Here is a 20,500-nt window from a genome sequence, read left to right as displayed (position 1 = left end):
GAACATTCAGCAAAATCCAGGTGGGGTCGGAAAAGGCCCAAAACGATACTCCTCCTTTGGAATATTTAACTGCATAAAGATGCAAACTCCCCCCCCCCCCTCCCAAAGAAATGGTTTCTGATACTTACACAGTTTTTTTTCTTTTTCGCTTTCTTCAGTGATGGGAATGATTGTATATTATTCGATACTTTTGGTGGTTCATCATGATTCCTTGGTTTATCTGACGGTTGCAGCTCAAAAAATATATCATCGAAATCACAGCCAGAATAGAGACCGTCCTTATTGGCGTTTTTTAATTCCAACTCCTTCTTCAACAGCTTATGTTTATTTTTTCGGCTTCTTTCGTTCTTACATTGTGCATGATCAGCTACAGTTAGATCATGAAATTTACTGTCGGGTGAGTTTTGATTTTTCACCTGAATAGCTTGAAATTCAGGCTTTAGCATTTCACCTCCTCTTTTGCTAAACATAGCGTCTTTTGATACCGATGGATTCATAAAAGAGTTGTTGTGTTTGTTAGCAAATGAAATTCCTCTACTCTCAGACTCAACATTTTGCCAGGGTGAACTCTTGTGGGGGTTAGAGGAGCAAATTTTGCTCGGACCAGTTTCTGTATTGATGGACGAGAGCCTCTTAGGAAACACTTGCTGAGGCAATTTTGGTCCTTCACAAAATTTTAATGAATTTTTGGGATTCCATAAACTTAGAAGATTGAAATTTTCTTTGGAATTATTTTCTTTTGAAGAATCTTTTTCAAGTTTTGGGTTTTGCATGCCACCTTCATAAAATTTTCTGACAACGATCGATTTATTAGTCATTTCTTCCTCCATAAATGGCACACCATCTTCATTTGAATATTTTCCTTGAGGCAAATCTGAATTTTCATTACCAGGTCGAAAATCTTTGGTCTTATGCATGGACTGGATGAGGACTGACGATTCTGTGTCTTTACTTTTGCACTCATCCCTGAGCCTTCTGTTTAACTGAGGGCTATAAATGCAAGAGGACAAAGACTCTTTTGACAGGATACTGCTTTTCGTAGATAAAGAAGAAAACGTAAGATTTTTCCTGAGAAGGAAACCAAATTCACTCTCAACTTGAGCCATGGCAGTATCAATTCCTGACGTACTCTTTGAATTTGTAGGTTTCAAACTTTCATTGGGTTTAATATTTGAAGTGAAGTTTGGAGCATTATTTTCTTTTTGTGTAAGGACCTGATCTTGAGAAAAGCTCTCTGGAGGCTGGACTGAGGGCAAGAAGTCATCTTCCAAATTTCCAAGAAACATGTCAAAAGAGTCTGACAAGATTTGTTTTACATTTTCAATACAGTCAGCTTGTTTGGTCCCCTCTCCGACAGATGAGGCAACGCCATTTCCGTCAGCACACAGTTGCTTTGACATTGCAAGATTCACTGATTTTGAAACTTTACTGGTCAAAATTTCTGGTGAAGAGGTAGATGTTTTCTTACAGATGTTATGTTCTGCCAATGATCTGTGTTCATAAGTTTTTGTATTTTTCTCTGAAATACACATGTCTCTAATAATGTACTTGGGAGAACCAAAGAAAATTTCTTTCAGATCTGTAATATCTTGCTCTTTCTCTTTTTTGAAAGTTGTGACCACATTATTCTCATTAGGAAACAGTCCGTTTGATGTTTCACAACCAACTAGACTAGAAATTTTGAAAGTTAAAGGCTCTGGTGAAAAGGACGATGGATCACTACTGAGACCAAACATTTTCAACATATTTTCTTCATCAAATGTAGCACGATTACTGTTTCTTAGGTCATTGTTTACTACTTGATTGCTGACAGAAACTTTTAGGGGGATGGATATTTGTAAGGAGGAATTACTATCCATACGATGACTCACTACAGAACTACTTGCTTTGAACTTAGAAGGTAACTTTGGTGTGGAGGTGCTCCCTGCTTGTAGATCACTATGAGTTTTTACTTTACAATTAACAGGACTCAATATTGTTTTAAAACTGTTGCCAGACAAGATCGGAGAATTTGATCCTAAAAAATTTGGCTCACTTTCTAGTATTACAGGACTAGATGCTAAAGGTTTCCTTGACATGATAACCGGAGACTCGGATTCATCAGAAGAACTATTAAATGTTATGTCATAATCTACAAGGGTGAAATCTTTAGGAGTATTTACAGTATTACAGCTATACGGAGGAAATTTGGAGGACTCTTTCATGAAATGATGAATGAGATCAAACCAATTTTCATCAAAAAGAACTCTTCTGTTTTCTGCGTAGTTCCTGACCCAGCTTTGAAAAAGTGAGATCATTGGCTTCGTTTCATTTTGAGTGCTAGAGTCACTTTGAATTTTGGATAAACTAATGGCAGAAGCCTCGTCCGGGCCAGAGAGGTCACTGTGCCGCAAATCAGTGAAGCCTTCCACTTTCAGAGAATTAAAGCTACCTGCATCAACATGATTCTCTTCAATGTTGATACAATCATCCTTAGGGATAGTGTCCAGCTCACATGATTTAGATTCACTTTTAGGGGCTTTATCTTTCACGATAAAAAAGATATCTTTGGCTTCTGCATCATTTTCACAGAACGAATCAAAATTTTTCGAATCATTTTTCTTGATGAAATAGGAGAATAAAGTCGTCTTGTTAGATGACCTTTCAACTTTTGCCTCTTTGGATTGTTTTTCTTTTTTCCCTTGATTCTTCGAATTGTTCTTCTTCCTTTTCAGAGCATCTGCAACCAAATAATAATGCATATACAAATCTCAAAAATTTGATTTTGACTGTCATTTGTAAAACTGCAGTTTTTTAATAATTTATCATGCACTAATTTTTTAGGTACGGAGACTATAATAGGCATAAACTTATGACCACTCCAACTTTCTTAACACTGTTCAAAACAAGCTCATATTTATATATGTGCTAGCCGTGATTAGCTCGCTACAAAAGCTGTCACGCTTAGGGGGGCATGCCCTTGGACTCCCAGTTCCTTGCTACGCGATGATCTTGCAACTCGCTTCGTGAACCTCCCCTCATAGCTATTAACTGTAGAGAGAAGACAACAACAACTTTGTTTTCATCTTCTTTTCCATCAAATTGCAGGAAAATTGATGGAGCAGGAGCCGAGAAAGAATATAAAGCCACAGCCGCCATCTTGGATTTTGAAATTGCAAAAAATTTATAAAAATATGAGTTTCTCATCTAATATGACTTCATAACACGAGTTCGCAAAAATCGATAATACTGGAGCTGACCGAAAGCTGACCTTAAATTCGAGTCTCCCAGCGAAAAATATCCTTTCGTATCAAGTTTCACAAACATTAATCGAGAACAAAGAAGAAAGAAAAAAGAGAGGCAGAGGAAGTCAAAGAAACAAACGATCAGTGAGGCAAATGACCTATAAAATAGAACATAAACATACACTTAAAAATGGAGGACAGTTTTGAGGAGATACTTAGGTGCAGGCAGGCTAACACAATGTACAAGAAAGGAGTAAAAGGATGGAAAAGTTCGCGAGGGAGCCACACAGTTGGAAGATCGAACAGGATTGAGGCATGCGACGAACTACCTCCTTTCCATCTCGCCAACACTTAATCAATAAACTATGACATAAACAACAAGAAGACCCAGCCAACGATGGCAGCAGAGACCGACCTTGAAAGAACAACGAAAATCATGTTACTGAGGCCAAATAAAGAATATTTTATCAACACTTTAATGGGAATTCGAGTGTTAATTAAAAACTAGCCGTGGAGGGCACGGTGCGCATCGCGAGCCACATTCCTGTCACTACCACTTTGATTACATTTGAGAAAGTTCCAGAAACAAATGCCACTCGTTGTCTTGCAACACTCATCCATAAGTCCGAGAATATTCTTTAGAAAGCTCCCGAAAGGACATGGCGAGGGCATCAATTTCATTGCACATCGCCTGGAAAGAATTTGAGAGAATTTGAAAAATTCGAGAAAAACTATTGTCAGTCGCATGGCACCTTATGAAAGTCGGAGAAAATTCTATGAAGTTCTGGAGAAGATTAATGAGGGTCATCGTTTTACTAACAGTCATCTAAATGATAAAAATTGGAGAGAGTTGTAGAAAGTTCCAGAAACAGGTACTACTTGTTGCCATGTGACGCCCTCTTTTATGTCTAGGAAAATTCTAGAAAGTTTCGGGAGGACAAAAGAGGAGCCTCCCAGGTATTGGCTGCAGTGTTCGCAGAAACAGAAGAGACGGATGGAAAGGAACCACTGGCCGCGGCTACGTAGTGTCCTAGAAGCCGATCATCGCGCCACGATACGAGGTGCGGGTGGTGGGGCGACGACTTGAGGACTTTGCCCTGCAGCCGGCGGAGGACGCGCGTCGCAGCACGTTGTGCGGGGGGAGGAATTCCTGGCACGAATTTTGTGCGCGCTAAGAGCTGAAATATAATTATGTGTGGAGAGAGACTGTCTGATTATTATAAAGAAGATTTGACTTTCCTTGTACATTAAAATATAATAAGTGCTAGCATGTATTAAAGAAAGGCTGTTATAAGGCTAAGGGAAAATAAATTCAATAAATATAAGAAAACGTGCACTTTAATTCTGTGGTAATACTTTAGTAATCCTCACAGATAGGAAAAAAAGCTTCTTTTGGACATTTTTCACTCATTTAAACTTTAGACTCCTCAGAGGTAAAGGGTCCTCCTCTCGTTTTTCATCATCTCGAGCAACAAGTTTATTGTTGTTTTTACTATCTTTCACTGCTCGAGAGTGGACAAAATATTGCCGAGCTTAAATTCTAAAAAATCAAAATATAACTAAAAAACCTTTCGAGGAAGAGGGACCCTCTCCACTTTCTTCATCAGCTTCAGCAGCAAAATTTCCTTCGTTTTTACCTCCTTTGTCTGGTTGAATGTGAACAAAATGTAATTTTGGTTTAATATCTGAGAAATGAAAAAAATTAAAACTTTTATTGCTCAGTTTTGAGGAGAGAAATAGAATGCTTTGGCAAAACTCGATTCTTCATGGCTTTGAAACAAAATTTCTAGTTCATAATAATTTTTTTGCCTAGCTGTTAAGCGGCGGCTCATGTGTGGTTTTTAATTTTTTGTTTTGTTTTATTGGCGGTTGAAAAAGGGCACATTAATCCCAAAACGCCTTATCAAACTGTTTTCAGTCACAGCCTGCACTCCGTTTTAGCGTTTTTATTTTGTGTTCATTGTAAGTACAGTTTGATAAATTGGATGGAAGTAAGAGTGCCAATCTGTCTGCCGAGACTGGGGTTTTTACTAATGTTAATAACGAGAAAGACAATTAGTATCAAAATTTCACTTGCAGCAAGTAAAATTATTTGATTTAAAACAAGCCTCAAGTTTGCCTGGCATAATAGGAGGTAAAAAAGCTGACCCAATTAGACTGGAAAAATAGTGGGACATAGGACGCAAGTTATTGGTTAAGTGAATATAAGAAGCTGCCACCCCCTCCAAAATAGAAACAAAATTTTTTAAAACCTCTGACCCTCTTGTCACGTTCTTAATCACAGACTCTAATCCCTTCTCACCTCAAAATTACGGGATGCTATCACATGCAGACTCAATGAAAACCGTTTTTGGGGTCAAAAAGGAGGAGTATCGATAAGGGCCTTTTTTGGCCCCCCCCCCTAGAGGACCTTTCTTGGCCCCACCTAGAATCTGGAAATTTATGGGGGTTTTCCAAGTTGCTTCAATGTAGTTTACGGAAATAATCATGATTTGATCCACAGACCACTGGACACGTGCTAAACGGTTGCCTGCACATAGGTCTACAGGCGTAATTTAGAGAAAATGCCTGTTTTTCTTTCACTCCGAAGCTTTTTTGACACTGAGCGCATTGTCTAACTAAAACGAGCTTTTGATATGTTATCATGGAGGGTTTAGGACACATTTTAACCCTGGTTTAGTTTTAATTAGATGATGCGCTCATAGTTAAAAAAAACTTTTTCAAAAATCAACTTTTAAGGTACAACCGCAAAAATCTTAGGGAAACACGTCTCTCCAACTGTATGCACGCTACGTATCGTATTGAGGGCAGTTATCAAGGCTTGTTGAACTCTAAAAAGGAGATTTTCTTGAATTGTAGCCAAAAAAAACCCCTAGCAACGTAATTCCCTAGGATTTTTGCAGATGCCCTTTAAAAGTCGACTTTTGAAAAAGTTTTTTTTAACTATGAGCGCATCATATAGCTAAAACCAAACCAGGGTTAAATGTGTCTAAGCCTCCTTGATAACATATCAAAAGCTTGTTTAGATAGACAATGCGCTCGGTGTCAAAAAAGCCTCGGAATGAAAGAAAAACAGGCATTTTCGCTAAAATACGCCTGCAGACGTATGTTCAGGCAACTGCGTAACTTGTATCCAGTGGCCTATGGACCAAATCATGATTATTTCCATAAACTACATTGAGTCAACTTCAAGAACCCGCATAAATTTCCAGATTCTAGGTGGGGCGAAGAAAGGTCCTCTAGGGGGGAGCCAAAAAAGGCCCTTATCGATACTTCTCCTTTAACATGCATTTCGTTTTTTGTGCTTTTTTCTAATTAAATGACTATATTTCACAATTATGATAGAAAATTTGGCCAAGCTTGTGCTTCCTGGTTACAAACAGGACCTTTCTCTCCTTTTCCTGGGATAATGGTGCCTAGGCAGTATATGGCACGTCTACTCTGTCTTTCATCTTACTGAGGAGTCTTGCAGCTTACTTTTCTTCACACTCAGAAGCAACTGCACTTTTGCAATCATACGAGGTCTGTCCGGAAAGTATTTAACCTTGTTAATTATCTCGCCATCAACGATTGATAAGAGGTTGGGGCTTGGGATTATCTTTGCAAGAACTCTCTTGAGTGCAGGTGCACAGCCAGATTATTACACGTTGAATCAGTCGTTGGTAATTTACTGATTAGTGCGTGCTATACTGCTGTGATCTTCTGCTTTCGTTTTTCTTAAAAAAGAAGAAGTTAAGGAGAGTGGGGTGGGAAGAGTTTGTGAAAAGATCATAACAGAGGACGTGTCTTGGGTCTGCGGGTACAACCCTGAGACAAAAGTGCAATCGTCAGTACGGATCGCGCCTGGGAGACCTCACCCATAAGAAGCTCGGAAAAGTCGCGGCAATGTGAAGACAATGTTGACTGTCTTCTTTGATCATGAAGGTGTCGTCCATCATGAATACGCTCCCCAAGGCCTCTTAAGCTACGTAAAATATCTCGGTAGCTCTCTTTATTGAGTATGAAGTATTGGGGAGCGTATTCATGACGGACAACACCCTCATGATCGAAGAAGACAGTCAACATTGTCTTCACATTGCTGCAACTCTTCCGAGCTTTCTTCGGGCGAGGTCTCCCAGGTGCGATCCAAACTGACGATTGCACTTTAGTCTCAGGGTCGTACCCGTAGACCCAAGATACGTACCCTGTGATGATCCTCTTCACAAACTCTTCCAACCCCACTCTCTTTAACTTCCTTTTTTTAGGAAAAACAAAATGCAACGAACATAGCAGAATAGCACGCACTAATCACCAAATTACCAACGACTGATTCAACGTGTGATAATCCGGCTGTGCACCTGCACTCAGGAGAGTCCCTGCAAAAGTGTTCCCAAGCCTCAACCTCTTATCAACCGTTGATGGCGAGATTATCAAGAAGGTCGGATACTTTCCGGACACACCTCGTATGAGGGTAGATTTTGGCCTTTTTGTTGCTGAAACTCTTCAGTTGCTCTCATCATGTATATTATGTCTATCTGAGTATTCTAGAGGAAGTTATAATTCAGAAGACTGCAACTCATTAGAGTTTGTTTATGACTCTAATTCTAATTTTTTGCTTTTCCTGGCTCTAATTTCCCACAGAATAATATGGACCCAGAACTAATCTACCATCTTGTAATTTATTAATCAATGTTCAGTAGACTTATTTTGCTAGCATGAGGCTTTTTGACAGAGGAAGTCAAAAGATGTACAATACGAACATCGGTAGTCATTGCATTAAAAAGATCAGAGAAGTTATCTGAAACAGAGTATTGATTAGTACTTACGCTTTGGAACCATCCTTGGATTTGCTGCAGTAACAGAAGTGTTAAGAAGTTTTGGATCTATCATTTTAGAGAAATTAGATGATGCATTTAGGCACTTAAGAAATTTCTGAAAGTAAAAAGAGAATAGACTCAAACCTTCTCTAAAACAAAAATCAAATAGTAAGAGCTGGATCATTTCACATCAAGTCAACCAGGTCCAGGACTTGACCCCCTTTGAATGGGTCACTAAACCTTGTTTATTTTATTGAATATTCTGAAAGTGCAATGTGAGTAGATAACGTGGTGATTTTTCAGCATTTTTATGGAGCCGAAATCGCGGAGAAACCCGCTTTTGAAAAATCTAAAAACTGCAAGACATTCCAAACGCACCCGAATGGCGGGAAACTGACGGTGTTGACGCACTGCGGTAGTCATATTGCAATCTTCTCTCATTTTCCTCTGATGTTTGTTAAAATAAAACGTGTTTCAATGTGGAATTGTTGCTCGTTTATTACAGCTAACATATGAATGAGATTCAAGTCCTGAATTCAAAAGATATATTTTCGACTTTAGTATTGTTTTCATATACAAAGAGTAGATAGACATTTGACGGAAGTCGTGGAAACCCGTGCCCGCTTCTGATTGGTGCCGGATGACATCATTTGGCGCGGCGCGAAACCAGGGCGTTTTAAATTTGCGTATAAGTTGAGCGATTTGAACTGCGCATTTCTGGGTATTTGAGTTACTTGTTAGCGTTTTTAATGTTCGCATCGTGTTCTTCGCGTCATTTTCCTTCAGAAAACTATATTCGCAAGTCAAAATTCGTTCATGATTTAGTGACCCATTGGCTCAAAACTGGTATTCAGGGTCTTTACATCATTTTATGACACTGATCCCATCCGACACTTCCTTTGCAAGATATCGACCCCCAAAGATGCCCAATTTTAGCCAAATTAGAAAAGGCTTGTTACATCGATTTTCATTACCTCGACCTCTCTCTCTTCGACTCTTCATGGTGACACTCTGTATTGCTCTATCATATTTTCAAAAAATGTTTACATGGAAATGTTTCATATAGATTTTGTATGCCATCTAAATTGAGCTAAAAATGATTTAAATCGCCGTAATTTGGGATTTTTTAAAATTCACTGTTTTTTCGCAGATCAGTGTTCAAACTGAATCATCCAAAATACAATCTCTCAGATTTTTGAGGTTTTTTTTTACTCCAACATGAAGATGTTAACTTTGAACGATATAACTTATGCGGTTGACACCCAAGGGGCTTAATTAAAAATAGGTCGAAAAAGGAAAAGAAATTGGGGGAAAAAGACAATACTTTACTTGTTAATCAAAGTATCTCACAAATAAACACTTCAATTGTCGATATTTTTTTCCAGTTAAACCTTGAGATGTAAAAAATCAAATTCTAATCGAGTGTAAAAGGTGAACAGCAATTCAGAAGGAGCAGTTCAGCCTCAAATTAAAAAAGCAGTCTTTTCATCTTGAAAACATTCGGCTACTTAAAGTAAATACAGTAATTGTAATACTTGTGTGAAATGATTTTTTGTTAAAAAGTTGTCCTTTTAACTGATTTCACAGATTGACAAAAAAGCATATTTTTCACCACCTCCAAGAGAGAGCCTTCCAATAAATCGCCCTCTTTAGACATTCGATTTGGCCACGGAATTAAGATTTAAATAGAAGCTTTTGAGTGGCAGCGGCGAGAAAGATGCAAGCACCCGCTCATTGCGACCAATTTGTCCAATCCTTGGACTAAAGGTTAGTCTTTGACAAGAGGTAAGACTCCTTCGTCAAATCCATAATTGACTGCTGTGTATCAAAGTTTCGTCTTTCTTGCCGCCATCATTTTTAAGTTGGTCCAGATAATTTATAGCTTATCAATTTAGTTACCTGGATAGAAAAGAACAATAATTCATGCATGTAGTCACTTTCAAATCTTACCAGCTCTTCCTTCCCCTCAGTAACGAGAAAAATGCAAGCACCCGCTCTCTTACGACCAGTTCGTCCGATCCTTTGAATATGCCGCGTAATTGACTGCTGTGCATCAAGGCAAATAATTAAATCTACTTCACCAATGTCTAACCCTTCTTCTCCAATGCTCGTTGCAATTAGAGTGTTGAAAGTTCCTGATTTAAAATTGTTTAAAATCTGGAAGAAAACAACAGACTTATTAAGAGAAAAATTCATGATTTATTTTTTAATTGGTGTGGATTTTGTGATGTGGCTACCGCCTCTCATAATACTAGGCATAAAAGTTGAAGAAAATGCAGAGCTTCTCCCAAAATAACTGAGACTGGTCCTATAACTTAGAACTTAGGCTTGGAGAGCTGATCTTGGTTGCGTCTGAAGGAACAACTCATTTTGTATTGACTGACATCAATTGAGGACCATGCCTGAAGAAGGGCATATGTACAAGGTTCAGCGTTGTTAGAAAAACGCATTTGAAGATTTGAAATGGTGTCCCGAAAAATGAAATGCAGCAGTTGGTTAAACCAAAGGCAATTCTCTTAAACTAGATCCTACAGCTTTGAAATCCATTAAAAGTTTGAAAAAAATAAAGAATTTGCCCTCTGTAATCATTGGACAAAGTAAGCCAGAAATACGCCCTTCTTTCGAAATCCTTGTATGTACGATAAAAAAAGAGGCTCGTTTTTCTTCGATAACTCATAAAGTAATGAAAAATAAGAAAATTGGGGAAATGACTTTCTGCAAATACATTTCAGTATTCTAACGAGCGAAAGTTTTTTAAGATCGGATCACTGGTTGCAGAGAAACCCATCTTCTTCGGGGCGCACTTATGAGTGCTGAAGACACTGAACTCACTACTGAGTTGATTTCCTTCTTTGGTACCTCGTGACGAAATTAATTTAAAGCAAGTAAAAGAAACCGGTTTCTGCAGAATTTCTTCAGCTTTCTAACGAGCTAAAGTTTTTTAAAATCGGAGGTTTATTAGCGGAAAAAACTGAACTTTTCCGGTTGCACGTGCATAAGAAAAGTGCAATGTTTTTGTTTGAAAACTGATATAACTCGCCGTTGCACTTTATTGAGCCTGGGGGGTCTTCAAAGGTGGTCAAACATTCAATTGGTTACGAATTGCACCCATTGGATTCTGTTTGTCTAATTTCAATTACCTCTTGCCCCCCTTCCAGTATGGGATATGCTGTGTTGCCAATCGTCCAGAGATGAACCTTAATGGTATAGCGGTTTCTTTTTAAAATTGTTTTTTCTTTGGTTGTCTTTTTAAACTGTGGAATTTCTTTTACCTTTGAACCGAGTGTTGCTTAATAATTTTATACATTCTCCGTAAAAATGAACTTTTCAATGGCCAAACCTTCATCACCGAATAATCCAATTTTAAGAGGATGGAAAATGCGTCGATTTAATTATTCAAAAAAAATAATGCCCATGTAGAGAACTTTTCTTGTCATTTTTCAAGAGTATCTGATGGAAATTCTGTAAACTCTTGTCTGTTAAGCTTCATTGATCTTAAAATGTTGCCAAATTTAATTGACTCTTAGATAAGGTAAGCCCCCTGACCACTTCGCGCTCCAACCCCCCAAGCGCTTCTTCGGGAAATCATTTTCCATAAAAAAAAACCCCATGTTGAATAATCTGCAGTTGTTCATGCGACAGATTTCCACTTTTAGTGATTAAAAAACTTAAGATTTGTCCGATGTTGCAAAATTTCTGCAATATTTTTCGTAACATTCTCGAGAAGTATACGTTCGAGCCCGCGAGTAAGGTGGCTGTGAGATATCTATACTATTAGCTCCAAGACCTCCTAATTTTGCGTAACTGGTAACGCTTAGTTCCAGCGTCCTACCGAGCCGATTTTTATGATTTTTGCGGCTATCGACGGGCAATTGTCTCTAGATAAGCCAACTCTTTTCAGATTTTCAAAATATGGCCCAGGTTTTTTTATATTACGTGGTAAAGTTGCGAATTCTCCCATTTAAACAATGTAAATTTATACTTTTTGTCATAGTTCGTTTGAGCGTTCTACCGAGCCGATTTCTATGATTTTTGCGTAAATCGACAGGTAATAGGCCCTAGATGAGCCCGCTCTAATCAGATTTTGGAAATAGGACCCAGGTTTTTTTAAAATCACGTTATAAAGTTGAGCGAATTTACGGAATGCTCCGGGACTGCTACCGCTATGCGCGGGAGGATGCGCAGTAGTCGAGGAGGTTGCGCAGTAGCTGGGTAGCCTGCGCATCAGCTCTGTACTTATCTACACAAGATTCACGCCGCATCATCCATCTGAGCGGTGGCCGAGCCGTCTAAGACGTCGGATGCGTCCTCTATGTTCACGGTGTGAGTTCGATCCCCGACTCCTGACTCTCTTAATCAGTATCTGAATATCAACGTTCGTTGTTTTACTGCAATATTTCATCAAGAAGTCATTCCAAAACGCGTCCTTTTGACTTCAAAATTTTTTTTTTCTTCATTCATCGGAACCAAGTACTATTTCATTCTAAAAGTAAAGTATACCTCATATCGTAATTTTTGGGGGGAAAAATAAAATTAACACTGATGGAAGGGTAAAAATAGGGCCTCGAAGCGGCCCACTGATGGCGCGGAGCGCCTTCAGGGGGTTGAGCCGCGTAGCGGCCTGGGGGCGTAGCCCCCTAGTATATATATATATATTAAATGTTCGTTATAAGTAAAAGTTATAGTTCGCTATAAGTAAAAGTTCGTTAAGTCGAATTGTCTGGGGACTAATGAAAAATTCGACTTAAGCGGTAATTCGAGTTATTCGTTTCTCCGTTTAACTCGAAATTAGCGTGAAAATCGCAAAAATTCGACTTAAGCGGCAATGCCGCCGCTCTGCGAGTTTTCTCCGGCGCGGCGGGTTCATAACGGAGGTGCGTACGCTGATAGCAATATTATGAAGTAAACAGATCGAAGGTCAGGTGAATTAGGTGCAGACAAGTAAATGAGGAGCACTAGGTGGAGTGTTCTCGGAACTAGTTCCGAATTTCGGAACTTCTGAGAATTTCCTAACTTTTCCCCAGAACTTTAGAAATTCCCGACATGTTACGGATTTTTTTGGATTCTCTGGAGCTTTCTCGAAAATTTTAAAAAACTCAGAGAAGAATCCTGGAACCTTTGACGATCATGGAATGGGAGGAATTGGAACAAAAAAGCTCCGAATCCCGGAACTTTTGTCGGACATGGAATGGGAGCACTGCGGACAACTCCTATCAATGCATTTTTTGTGTTTTTCGTCGTAAAAATCCGGATTTTTCGAAAAAAAAATTTCGACATAAGCGGCTTTCCACCCGGCTTAAAAATTCGCGAATTCGTCTAAAGCGTAGTTTTTTTTAAGGTTGCTCCATATGCAACGTCGCGGGACTGAAAAAAATGTCGACTTAAGCGGATTTTCGTCTTAATCGTTGTTCGACTTAACGATATATATATATATATATATATATATATATATATATATATATATATATATGCGCCGGGGAGAGGGGTTCACTGCCGAGTGTGATCCACTGATGAGGTCTAAAAAGGCCCAAACCGGTATAAATCTTGGCTTTGATTTCCCCGCGAAATGGTGTGGACCCAGCACCATTTCTCCACCTTGTTACATACAGTTTCGGGCCACTTCTTAGTGGTTTTTTCTTCTCATATATATATATATATATATATATATATATATATATATAATATATATATAGAAAAACACGTCTCTGAACTCGCAACAATACAAACTAACTATCAAAAAGTCATTTCTACGTTTACATTTCTTAAACATTTCTTTAAACATTTTCATTGCGAACAATGCAAGCAATGATGTTTGTTCGTTTTTGTTTTTAAAAGATTTAAAAAAATAAATAATTACAAAATGCCCAAAATCGAGCTTCGCATTTCCTTGGTTTCATTACAGGCTCACCATGCCTTCATTTGTAAACGTTCATGGGGACTAAATTGGCGCATTGTATGATGAGACCGGACAAAAGTCACCTCATCACAACATTCGGTTCAGGAGTTTTTCAGTTCAAAAGAATTTAAAAGCCAAGCTCCGCCAAGCTGTCTCTAATGACGCTTAATCTCAAAATAAGGAAATGAAAAAGAGATGTAAATAAAAAGGGACTGAGTGTTCTGAAAAACCGATCAATGAAGTCCAGTAGATCAACGTTTCACCCACCGTTCCTCTCAAAATGGCAATGGTGAATGCTTCCATTTCACCAATACTTCTTCTCACCTGTCAGCAATGTGGGATAAACTTGGAATCGATGTTTCTCATTGCGAGATTTCAAAATGTTCAGTCTTAGTTAATTTATTTCCACACTGGAAAAAAGTCTCTTCTACCCAAAGTTCAGACTCTTAAAAAATTTGACAAGAATAAAAAACTCTTGATTCAATCTGATTTTTTCTTGAATTGGGAGCCCAGCCTTTAATTTGAGTGGATTTTCTTTTTTTCCAAGAAAATATCCGTTTGAATTACAACCAAAAGCATTTTTGCTTGTCGAATTTATTAAGAATCTGGACACAGGATCGAAGAGTTTTTTTTTTTCGAGTGCAAGAAAACGAGTTACCTAACATCATTGTTGGCGCTTTTCATAGATAATTCCTCAAATATAAAAACTACATCGAATTGAGTGTTAATTGAAAAATTAATTATGACGGGGAGGCTGTAAAGTCGCTATCTACCTATAGAACTCTTTTTCTCGATCCAAAAAATGAATAGAGAGAGATATCCAGAAAGGTAGGAAAAAATACAAAAAAAAAAAGTGTCAGTGGTTATCCCCTAAAATTGTGGTACCACCCCAATTTGTTGGATGGTATGGACATTCCTAATTAATTGTGGTAGTACCACAACTCAATTTAGGGTGGTACAGCAACATTTGGGTTAGTTACCTAATTTATTGAGGTACTACCATAATTAATTGGGGGTGCTGCCATAATGGGCCTGTTGCAAACTTTTGCTAGAGCAGAATGAAGAGTTGTTTCCTATAGATAATGCCTCAAAAATCACGATGAGCGCATCGGCAAAGTCTGAAATGCACTCATAAATTCACAATCTGCGTAAGAAATTTGCGTTTTTTTGAGCTTCCCGCTTCAAAAACGATACTACTGCACAGGTGAACATTTTGTTAGAGGAGTCGCTCCATCGTCGGCAATATTCATCATGGCCGACGCTTGCGCAGTTCCTCGCGTGATTCGAGGAGAGTTCAAGGTCAATTAAGGCGGGCGAGGAAGATATGAACGTAAACACGCCGATTGTTATCTGGTTTAATCCTGTTCAGGTGTTATCTCGTCCCATCACACGTGTTTTGGCGGACTGGCGTCGGCCATGATGAGTATTGCCACCAATGGAACGACTCCTGCAACAAAATGTTCACCTGTACCGTAGTATCGTTTTCGAAGTGGGAACCTTAAAAAACCGCAAATTTCTCACGCAGATTGTGAAGTTATGAAAGCATTTCAGACTTTGCCGATGCGCTCATCGTGATTTTTGAGGCATTATCTGTAAGAAACAACTCTTAGTTTTGCTCTAGCAAAAGTTTGCAACAGGTCCATTAATTGAGTTACAACCACAATTAATTGGAAATGTCCATATCATCCAACAATCTCGTGCTTTTTTTCCCGTGAACTCAAATTCGCGGGGTCCAATTCTTTGAATCCCAAATTTGACGATGGGATTCATAGAAAATGATAAATAAAAGTAAAAAAAACAAGTCTTGCTGGCCCCAACACTCCTCAAAGTCGCGTATGGCCAATAAGATGGGTCACAGTGCATGGCAATTTGTTTACCAATTAAGGTTAAAAAAAACGACTATTACGGGCAGAACAGGCTGGAGAAAGAAAATTAAAAAATGTTTCTGGCTAAATTTCCATTAAACTTAAAAGAAAACTGCTTAGTTCCTTATTCAGGCCTGAAAGGCCTAAAAATAGTCGCATTTTTCAGAACCTTCTTACGACTGTTTCTTTTCTCCCTCTACTTCTTTTGGTGTCATTGAAAAAAGGTGAGGATCTTTCACGAGTCTCCTGACATGGAATATAACAACTGAAACAATAAATATTAACAAAGGAGGGGTATCGATAAGGGCCGATTTTGGCCCCACTTCAAAAAATCATCTGAACCTATATTTTAAGTACCCCAGGGTAGGTGCATTCTGGCGCAAAATGTTTTTGCGATTGTGCATTGTTTTCCTGCCAAAACAGCCGACTCAATTTTTCGGCTGAAAAATGGTTTTAATTTTATGACGAGCCCAAAAAAGCTTTTCATGAATACGGGAGGTTCATATTTGTATTTTTTTTGCGTACTTTTCAATGAAACAGGCGAAAATTGTCTAAACCCACTTTTAATGGGTCATTCTAGACATTTTCAACGAATTTTGGGGTTTTTTGGCAGTTTTTCACCTGTAACTAGAAAACGGATAATTATATAACAAAAACGATTGCAGATTCAAAAAGGGCGTAAAAAATTCGTTAGAAATCATTGGTTAGACATTTTCTCAGCTTAAACTGTCAGCACGAAAAACAGCTCTAAACTTGAGAAAACGGAAAAAACTGCATTTTCCACGATTATTAGTCTTCATTTACACCCAGCAAAATTTTGCCACATCACCAAAATTCAACAGATTAAAGTTACATACCAGTACGTGACACACGCCAAAAATTACGGTGTGGAAAAATTGTGCTCATAGTTAAAAATAGAATTTTGTTAAATGGAGCCATCCTTGAATAAAAGATGAAAATTCTCTAACTCTCCGGGAAGATTCGCCAATCATTCATGGGATACCTGTATCCGGGTACCTAATTTTTTGCGTACTTTCGATTGGAACGAGTGAAAATGGTGAAAAATCATGTTAAGTGGGCCATTCAGAGAATTGTCAACGATTTTTGGGGGGGTTTTGGGGTTTTTTGTGGGAAGAGGGGGTTAGGGGTTTTTGGGGGGGCTTAGGGAGCATTTTTTGTTTGTAATACAACAAAAAAAGAAAAAAAAAACAAATTCAGAAAGAACACGAAAAATTCGATAGGATTCGATACTCGACACTCCCTCTCAGCTTGGACTGTCTACACGAAAAACGGTCTCAAACTCGAGAAACTGGAAAAAACGGCCTTTTCTCCAGCTCCCCAGTCGTAATTTACATCCAGGTCACTTAACAGGTTAGAACGTTAAGCAGTATACAAGGTTAAACAACTAAGTGACGACAAACTTCCAGGGGTTGTTCCATGGCTCAAAACAAGCAGAAAAGTCCCGTACCAAAATCCTCTAGGATGCGTGGTTCTCGAGTTACGGGGAGTTCAATTTTTGAAAAAAATACCGCACGCGTTCAGTTATGACGTCACAGTGGCTGTCCTAATTGTCGGAACCGAAAAAAATTGTGGTTTCCTAAAATGCTCATCAATAGCTTAAAAAAGGTTTTTTCGTTTTTTTTCCTGAAACCCCTCTTAATGGAGTTATTGACCGTTAAAAAAAATACCGTATTACCGTACGTCGCGAATAAAGTTGGTCAGGACGTACGGTAAAACGGTATTTTTTTTAACAGTCAATAACTCCACTAGGTTTTATTGAAGAAATGCCAGAGGGTGGTTCAGGTGTGTATGCAGAAGGCAGATATAAGACCTTAATTTAATTTTTTAACTGCAATGCGATGTATTTTAGTACTAAGTACAAGTACTAGTGTACAAGTGTACTTAAGTACTAGTGTAGTTTGTATATGATTGTTCACAAAAAATTGACTTGTTTAGTAATAAAAGAAATAAATGAATAAACAATTATAATAAAAAAAAATAAAATTTTTTTTTTAAAAAAATATCTCCAGTAGAAGGGGTTTTACAAAGAAAACGAAAACAAGGAGTGAACTCCAACACAATGTGTTTATAAGGCGCGTCATTAACTCGCACAAATCAACCCCTTCAGTCTTCATTTACAGAGTTTTCAAAATAGGCAAGCAGCACAACAAGAGAATTCACGATCCAACACTGCGAGGTCAACGACGCACCTTGACAAGACCGTGTATTGTGAATATAGAAAGCTATTCGAACGAGTTTAAGTTTTTTGATCTGCCTCAAGCAAAATCTTAGAAGATTCTTGAAGAAAAGTGCTACGGAATAATTAAAGCGAAGAAAGGAAACATTCTGCCGAACTCCTGAAAGATAAAGTCCATTTAAAGATATTTGGGGGCTAAAATACCCAAATCACCGGTATTATAAATCCCGTTATATTATTTAAAAGAAATTGACTCTATATAAATGCAACTGCATTAAATACTAGGGGGCCCTGCCCCCTGACCGCTACGCGGCCCAACCCCCGGAAGGGCGCCTTGCGCCCTCAGGCCCGCTTCGCGGGCCCTATACGCATGTGTATAGGCAAAAATGTTCTTCCATTTTAATACGCCATTTTGTGTTCGAGCTGCATCGATTTCAAAATTTTTGACGTAACACTCAGATTTGTAAATGAAGAAGAATAGCTGGATGTACATAATTTCACAGTCCACTTACTGGAAAAATTTCCGTTTATAATGTTATTTTTAAATACTTAATTTAAAAAAAAAAAAAAATCGGATTTCGACTGTTAAGAATTTATAATATTTGGTCCGTCCCGCCGCGACGCAGCGCCTGCCTTCTCACTTTTTATCTGCTGTTTATCTGCTATAAATAATAATAGAAATTCAGCAATCAAGTAAATTGACCAATGCCACAGATCGAAGCCGGAAGAATGCAGGAAAAATTGAGTTAAACCTCATACCTTGGACCTTGAACCTTGAACCCTGAGCGATGTACCGTTCCTCAACTCTTCAAATGAGGAGCCCTTCGCGAGCTTTTCCATTGTTTTATTGTTTATTCGAGTCACTCAGGTAGAATCCCACACCTTGACGTTTCTAGCGGAAACGACATATCTCTCATGCTATTAGCATTGGACTTAAGTGACATGAGCTTTAAAAGCTCTACAACATTAAAAGTTCAGGGTTTCATAATTTTTTGCACATCTACATCTACTACAGATGACATACATGTAAAGATCATCCTTATCAGTCCGGCAGTTCGTCAGAATTAGTGCTTCCAAGATTTTGCTTGTAGCTTTTTTTTTTTTTTTTTTTTTTTTTTTTTTTTTTTTTTTTTTTTTTTTTTTTTTTTTTTTTTGCACAATAGAAATTTTTGTACAAGAAACACTTTTAGACTTCATTTAAGTCTTTTAAAAGCTTGTCTTAATTGTCTAAATAATATTAAACTGATTCTAGATGCATTTTATAAAAAGTACTACCTTTACAATATTAAGGAGAAAGAATGAAGACATATTTACTTCAAAGTAAAAAGGTCTTATTAATTTATCTGTGTAGAATTGGGCGACCGGACTCGGTCAAAGGCCAAGAACCTCCGATCACGTCCTAAGAGCGTAGAGAGGCACGATGATTAATATTATGAGAATTTTGAGAACCCCTGGATTCCAAGCTCATGGGGCTTGCGACGTTTTAATCGGCGGAGGCATCGGTCCCATTCCAAGAGCGCGAGCGCTTCAGGGTTGGGGTGCCGATGCAACCTGCTCTCATATGCGGTGTACATCTTGGTGATGTAGTCCTCCACAGAATCAATGTCGAGGTCTGCCCGGATATCGACATTCCTCTCGTACCAACGAGCTTTAGCTATGCTTCTCAGAATTTTCATTTGTATTACTTCTATCTTATCTAAATTTGTTTTGGCTGCACAACCCCACAATTGGCAGCCATAGCTCCAAACAGGCCTCAACATTGACTTGTAGAGGAGTAACTTGATATTTAAAGGTAACCGTGACTTTCGTCCGACGAGCCACTGCATATTAGAGAACTTTAAACGTAGCTGGGCTACTTTCTTTTTAATATGGGTGCCCCACCTGAGCCTGGAATCCAGGTGAAGTCCGAGATATTTGGCAGTTGTGTCATGTGGAATTATATCGTTCCCTAGGGAAAGTGGAATGTGTTTATAAGGGCGATTTGTAAAAATTATTTCTACCGATTTTGTGGCATTTAACTTTGTTTTATCTCTCAAAGTCCACTTGTTGATTTTATTCAAGTGTTGTTGAGTTGTATGACGTGCCTCTCTATAGCTCTTAGACGAAGCCAACACGAGAGTATCATCGGCGTAAACTCCCAACTTACCCCTCCTCCCGGACTGTGGGATATCCGCTGTAAAGAGAGAGTAAAGAAGGGGGGACAAGCAGGAACCCTGAGGAACTCCTGCTCTAATGGGTCTGAAACCAGAGGTTGAGTTTTCGTAACGAACTCGAAATTGTCTCCCTGTGAGAAAAGAAGACAGGAGCTCCACATGGTTACAAGGGAGCATTGAGAAAAGCTTTCCAAGATAAAGATCCAATTTTCAGATCTTTAGAGCGTGTCCCATCGAAAAATTGCGTTCTTAGTATTGTCCTTCTTCAGCGCTTTATTACACCTGAGCAGGAGATCAAGTGACATTTCAACAAAACAACCAATCGCATCTGTCAGTCTGTCTGACAACTCTTCTCCTCCTTAACAAAGA

At 38.5% G+C, this 20,500-nt stretch overlaps 1 protein-coding gene across 11 annotated transcripts in view; it reads right to left on the bottom strand.

Moving 5' to 3' along the window:
• Fancm (FA complementation group M) overlaps nucleotides 1-20,500 on the bottom strand; it is a 160,568-nt gene that overhangs the window by 38,678 nt on the left and 101,390 nt on the right. For all 11 annotated transcript variants that reach the window (XR_011900662.1, XM_072305293.1, XM_072305328.1 and 8 more), the window contains 4 exons: nucleotides 9,971-10,177; nucleotides 8,030-8,135; nucleotides 4,793-4,909; nucleotides 129-2,719 (listed from right to left, as the gene is read on the bottom strand). Coding sequence is in view for 10 of the 11 variants with exons in the window: in XM_072305293.1 (XP_072161394.1) it covers nucleotides 129-2,719; nucleotides 4,793-4,909; nucleotides 8,030-8,135; nucleotides 9,971-10,177 (3,021 nt within the window). In the remaining variant the exon portion in view is untranslated. The remainder of the gene's footprint in view (nucleotides 1-128; nucleotides 2,720-4,792; nucleotides 4,910-8,029; nucleotides 8,136-9,970; nucleotides 10,178-20,500) is intronic.

The sequence above is a fragment of the Bemisia tabaci genome, chromosome 1, assembly GCF_918797505.1.
Source record: "Bemisia tabaci chromosome 1, PGI_BMITA_v3".
NCBI lineage: Eukaryota > Metazoa > Arthropoda > Insecta > Hemiptera > Aleyrodidae > Bemisia > Bemisia tabaci.
Note: the sequence above shows the minus strand (reverse complement) of the source record. Positions and strands in the feature narration are given on the sequence as shown.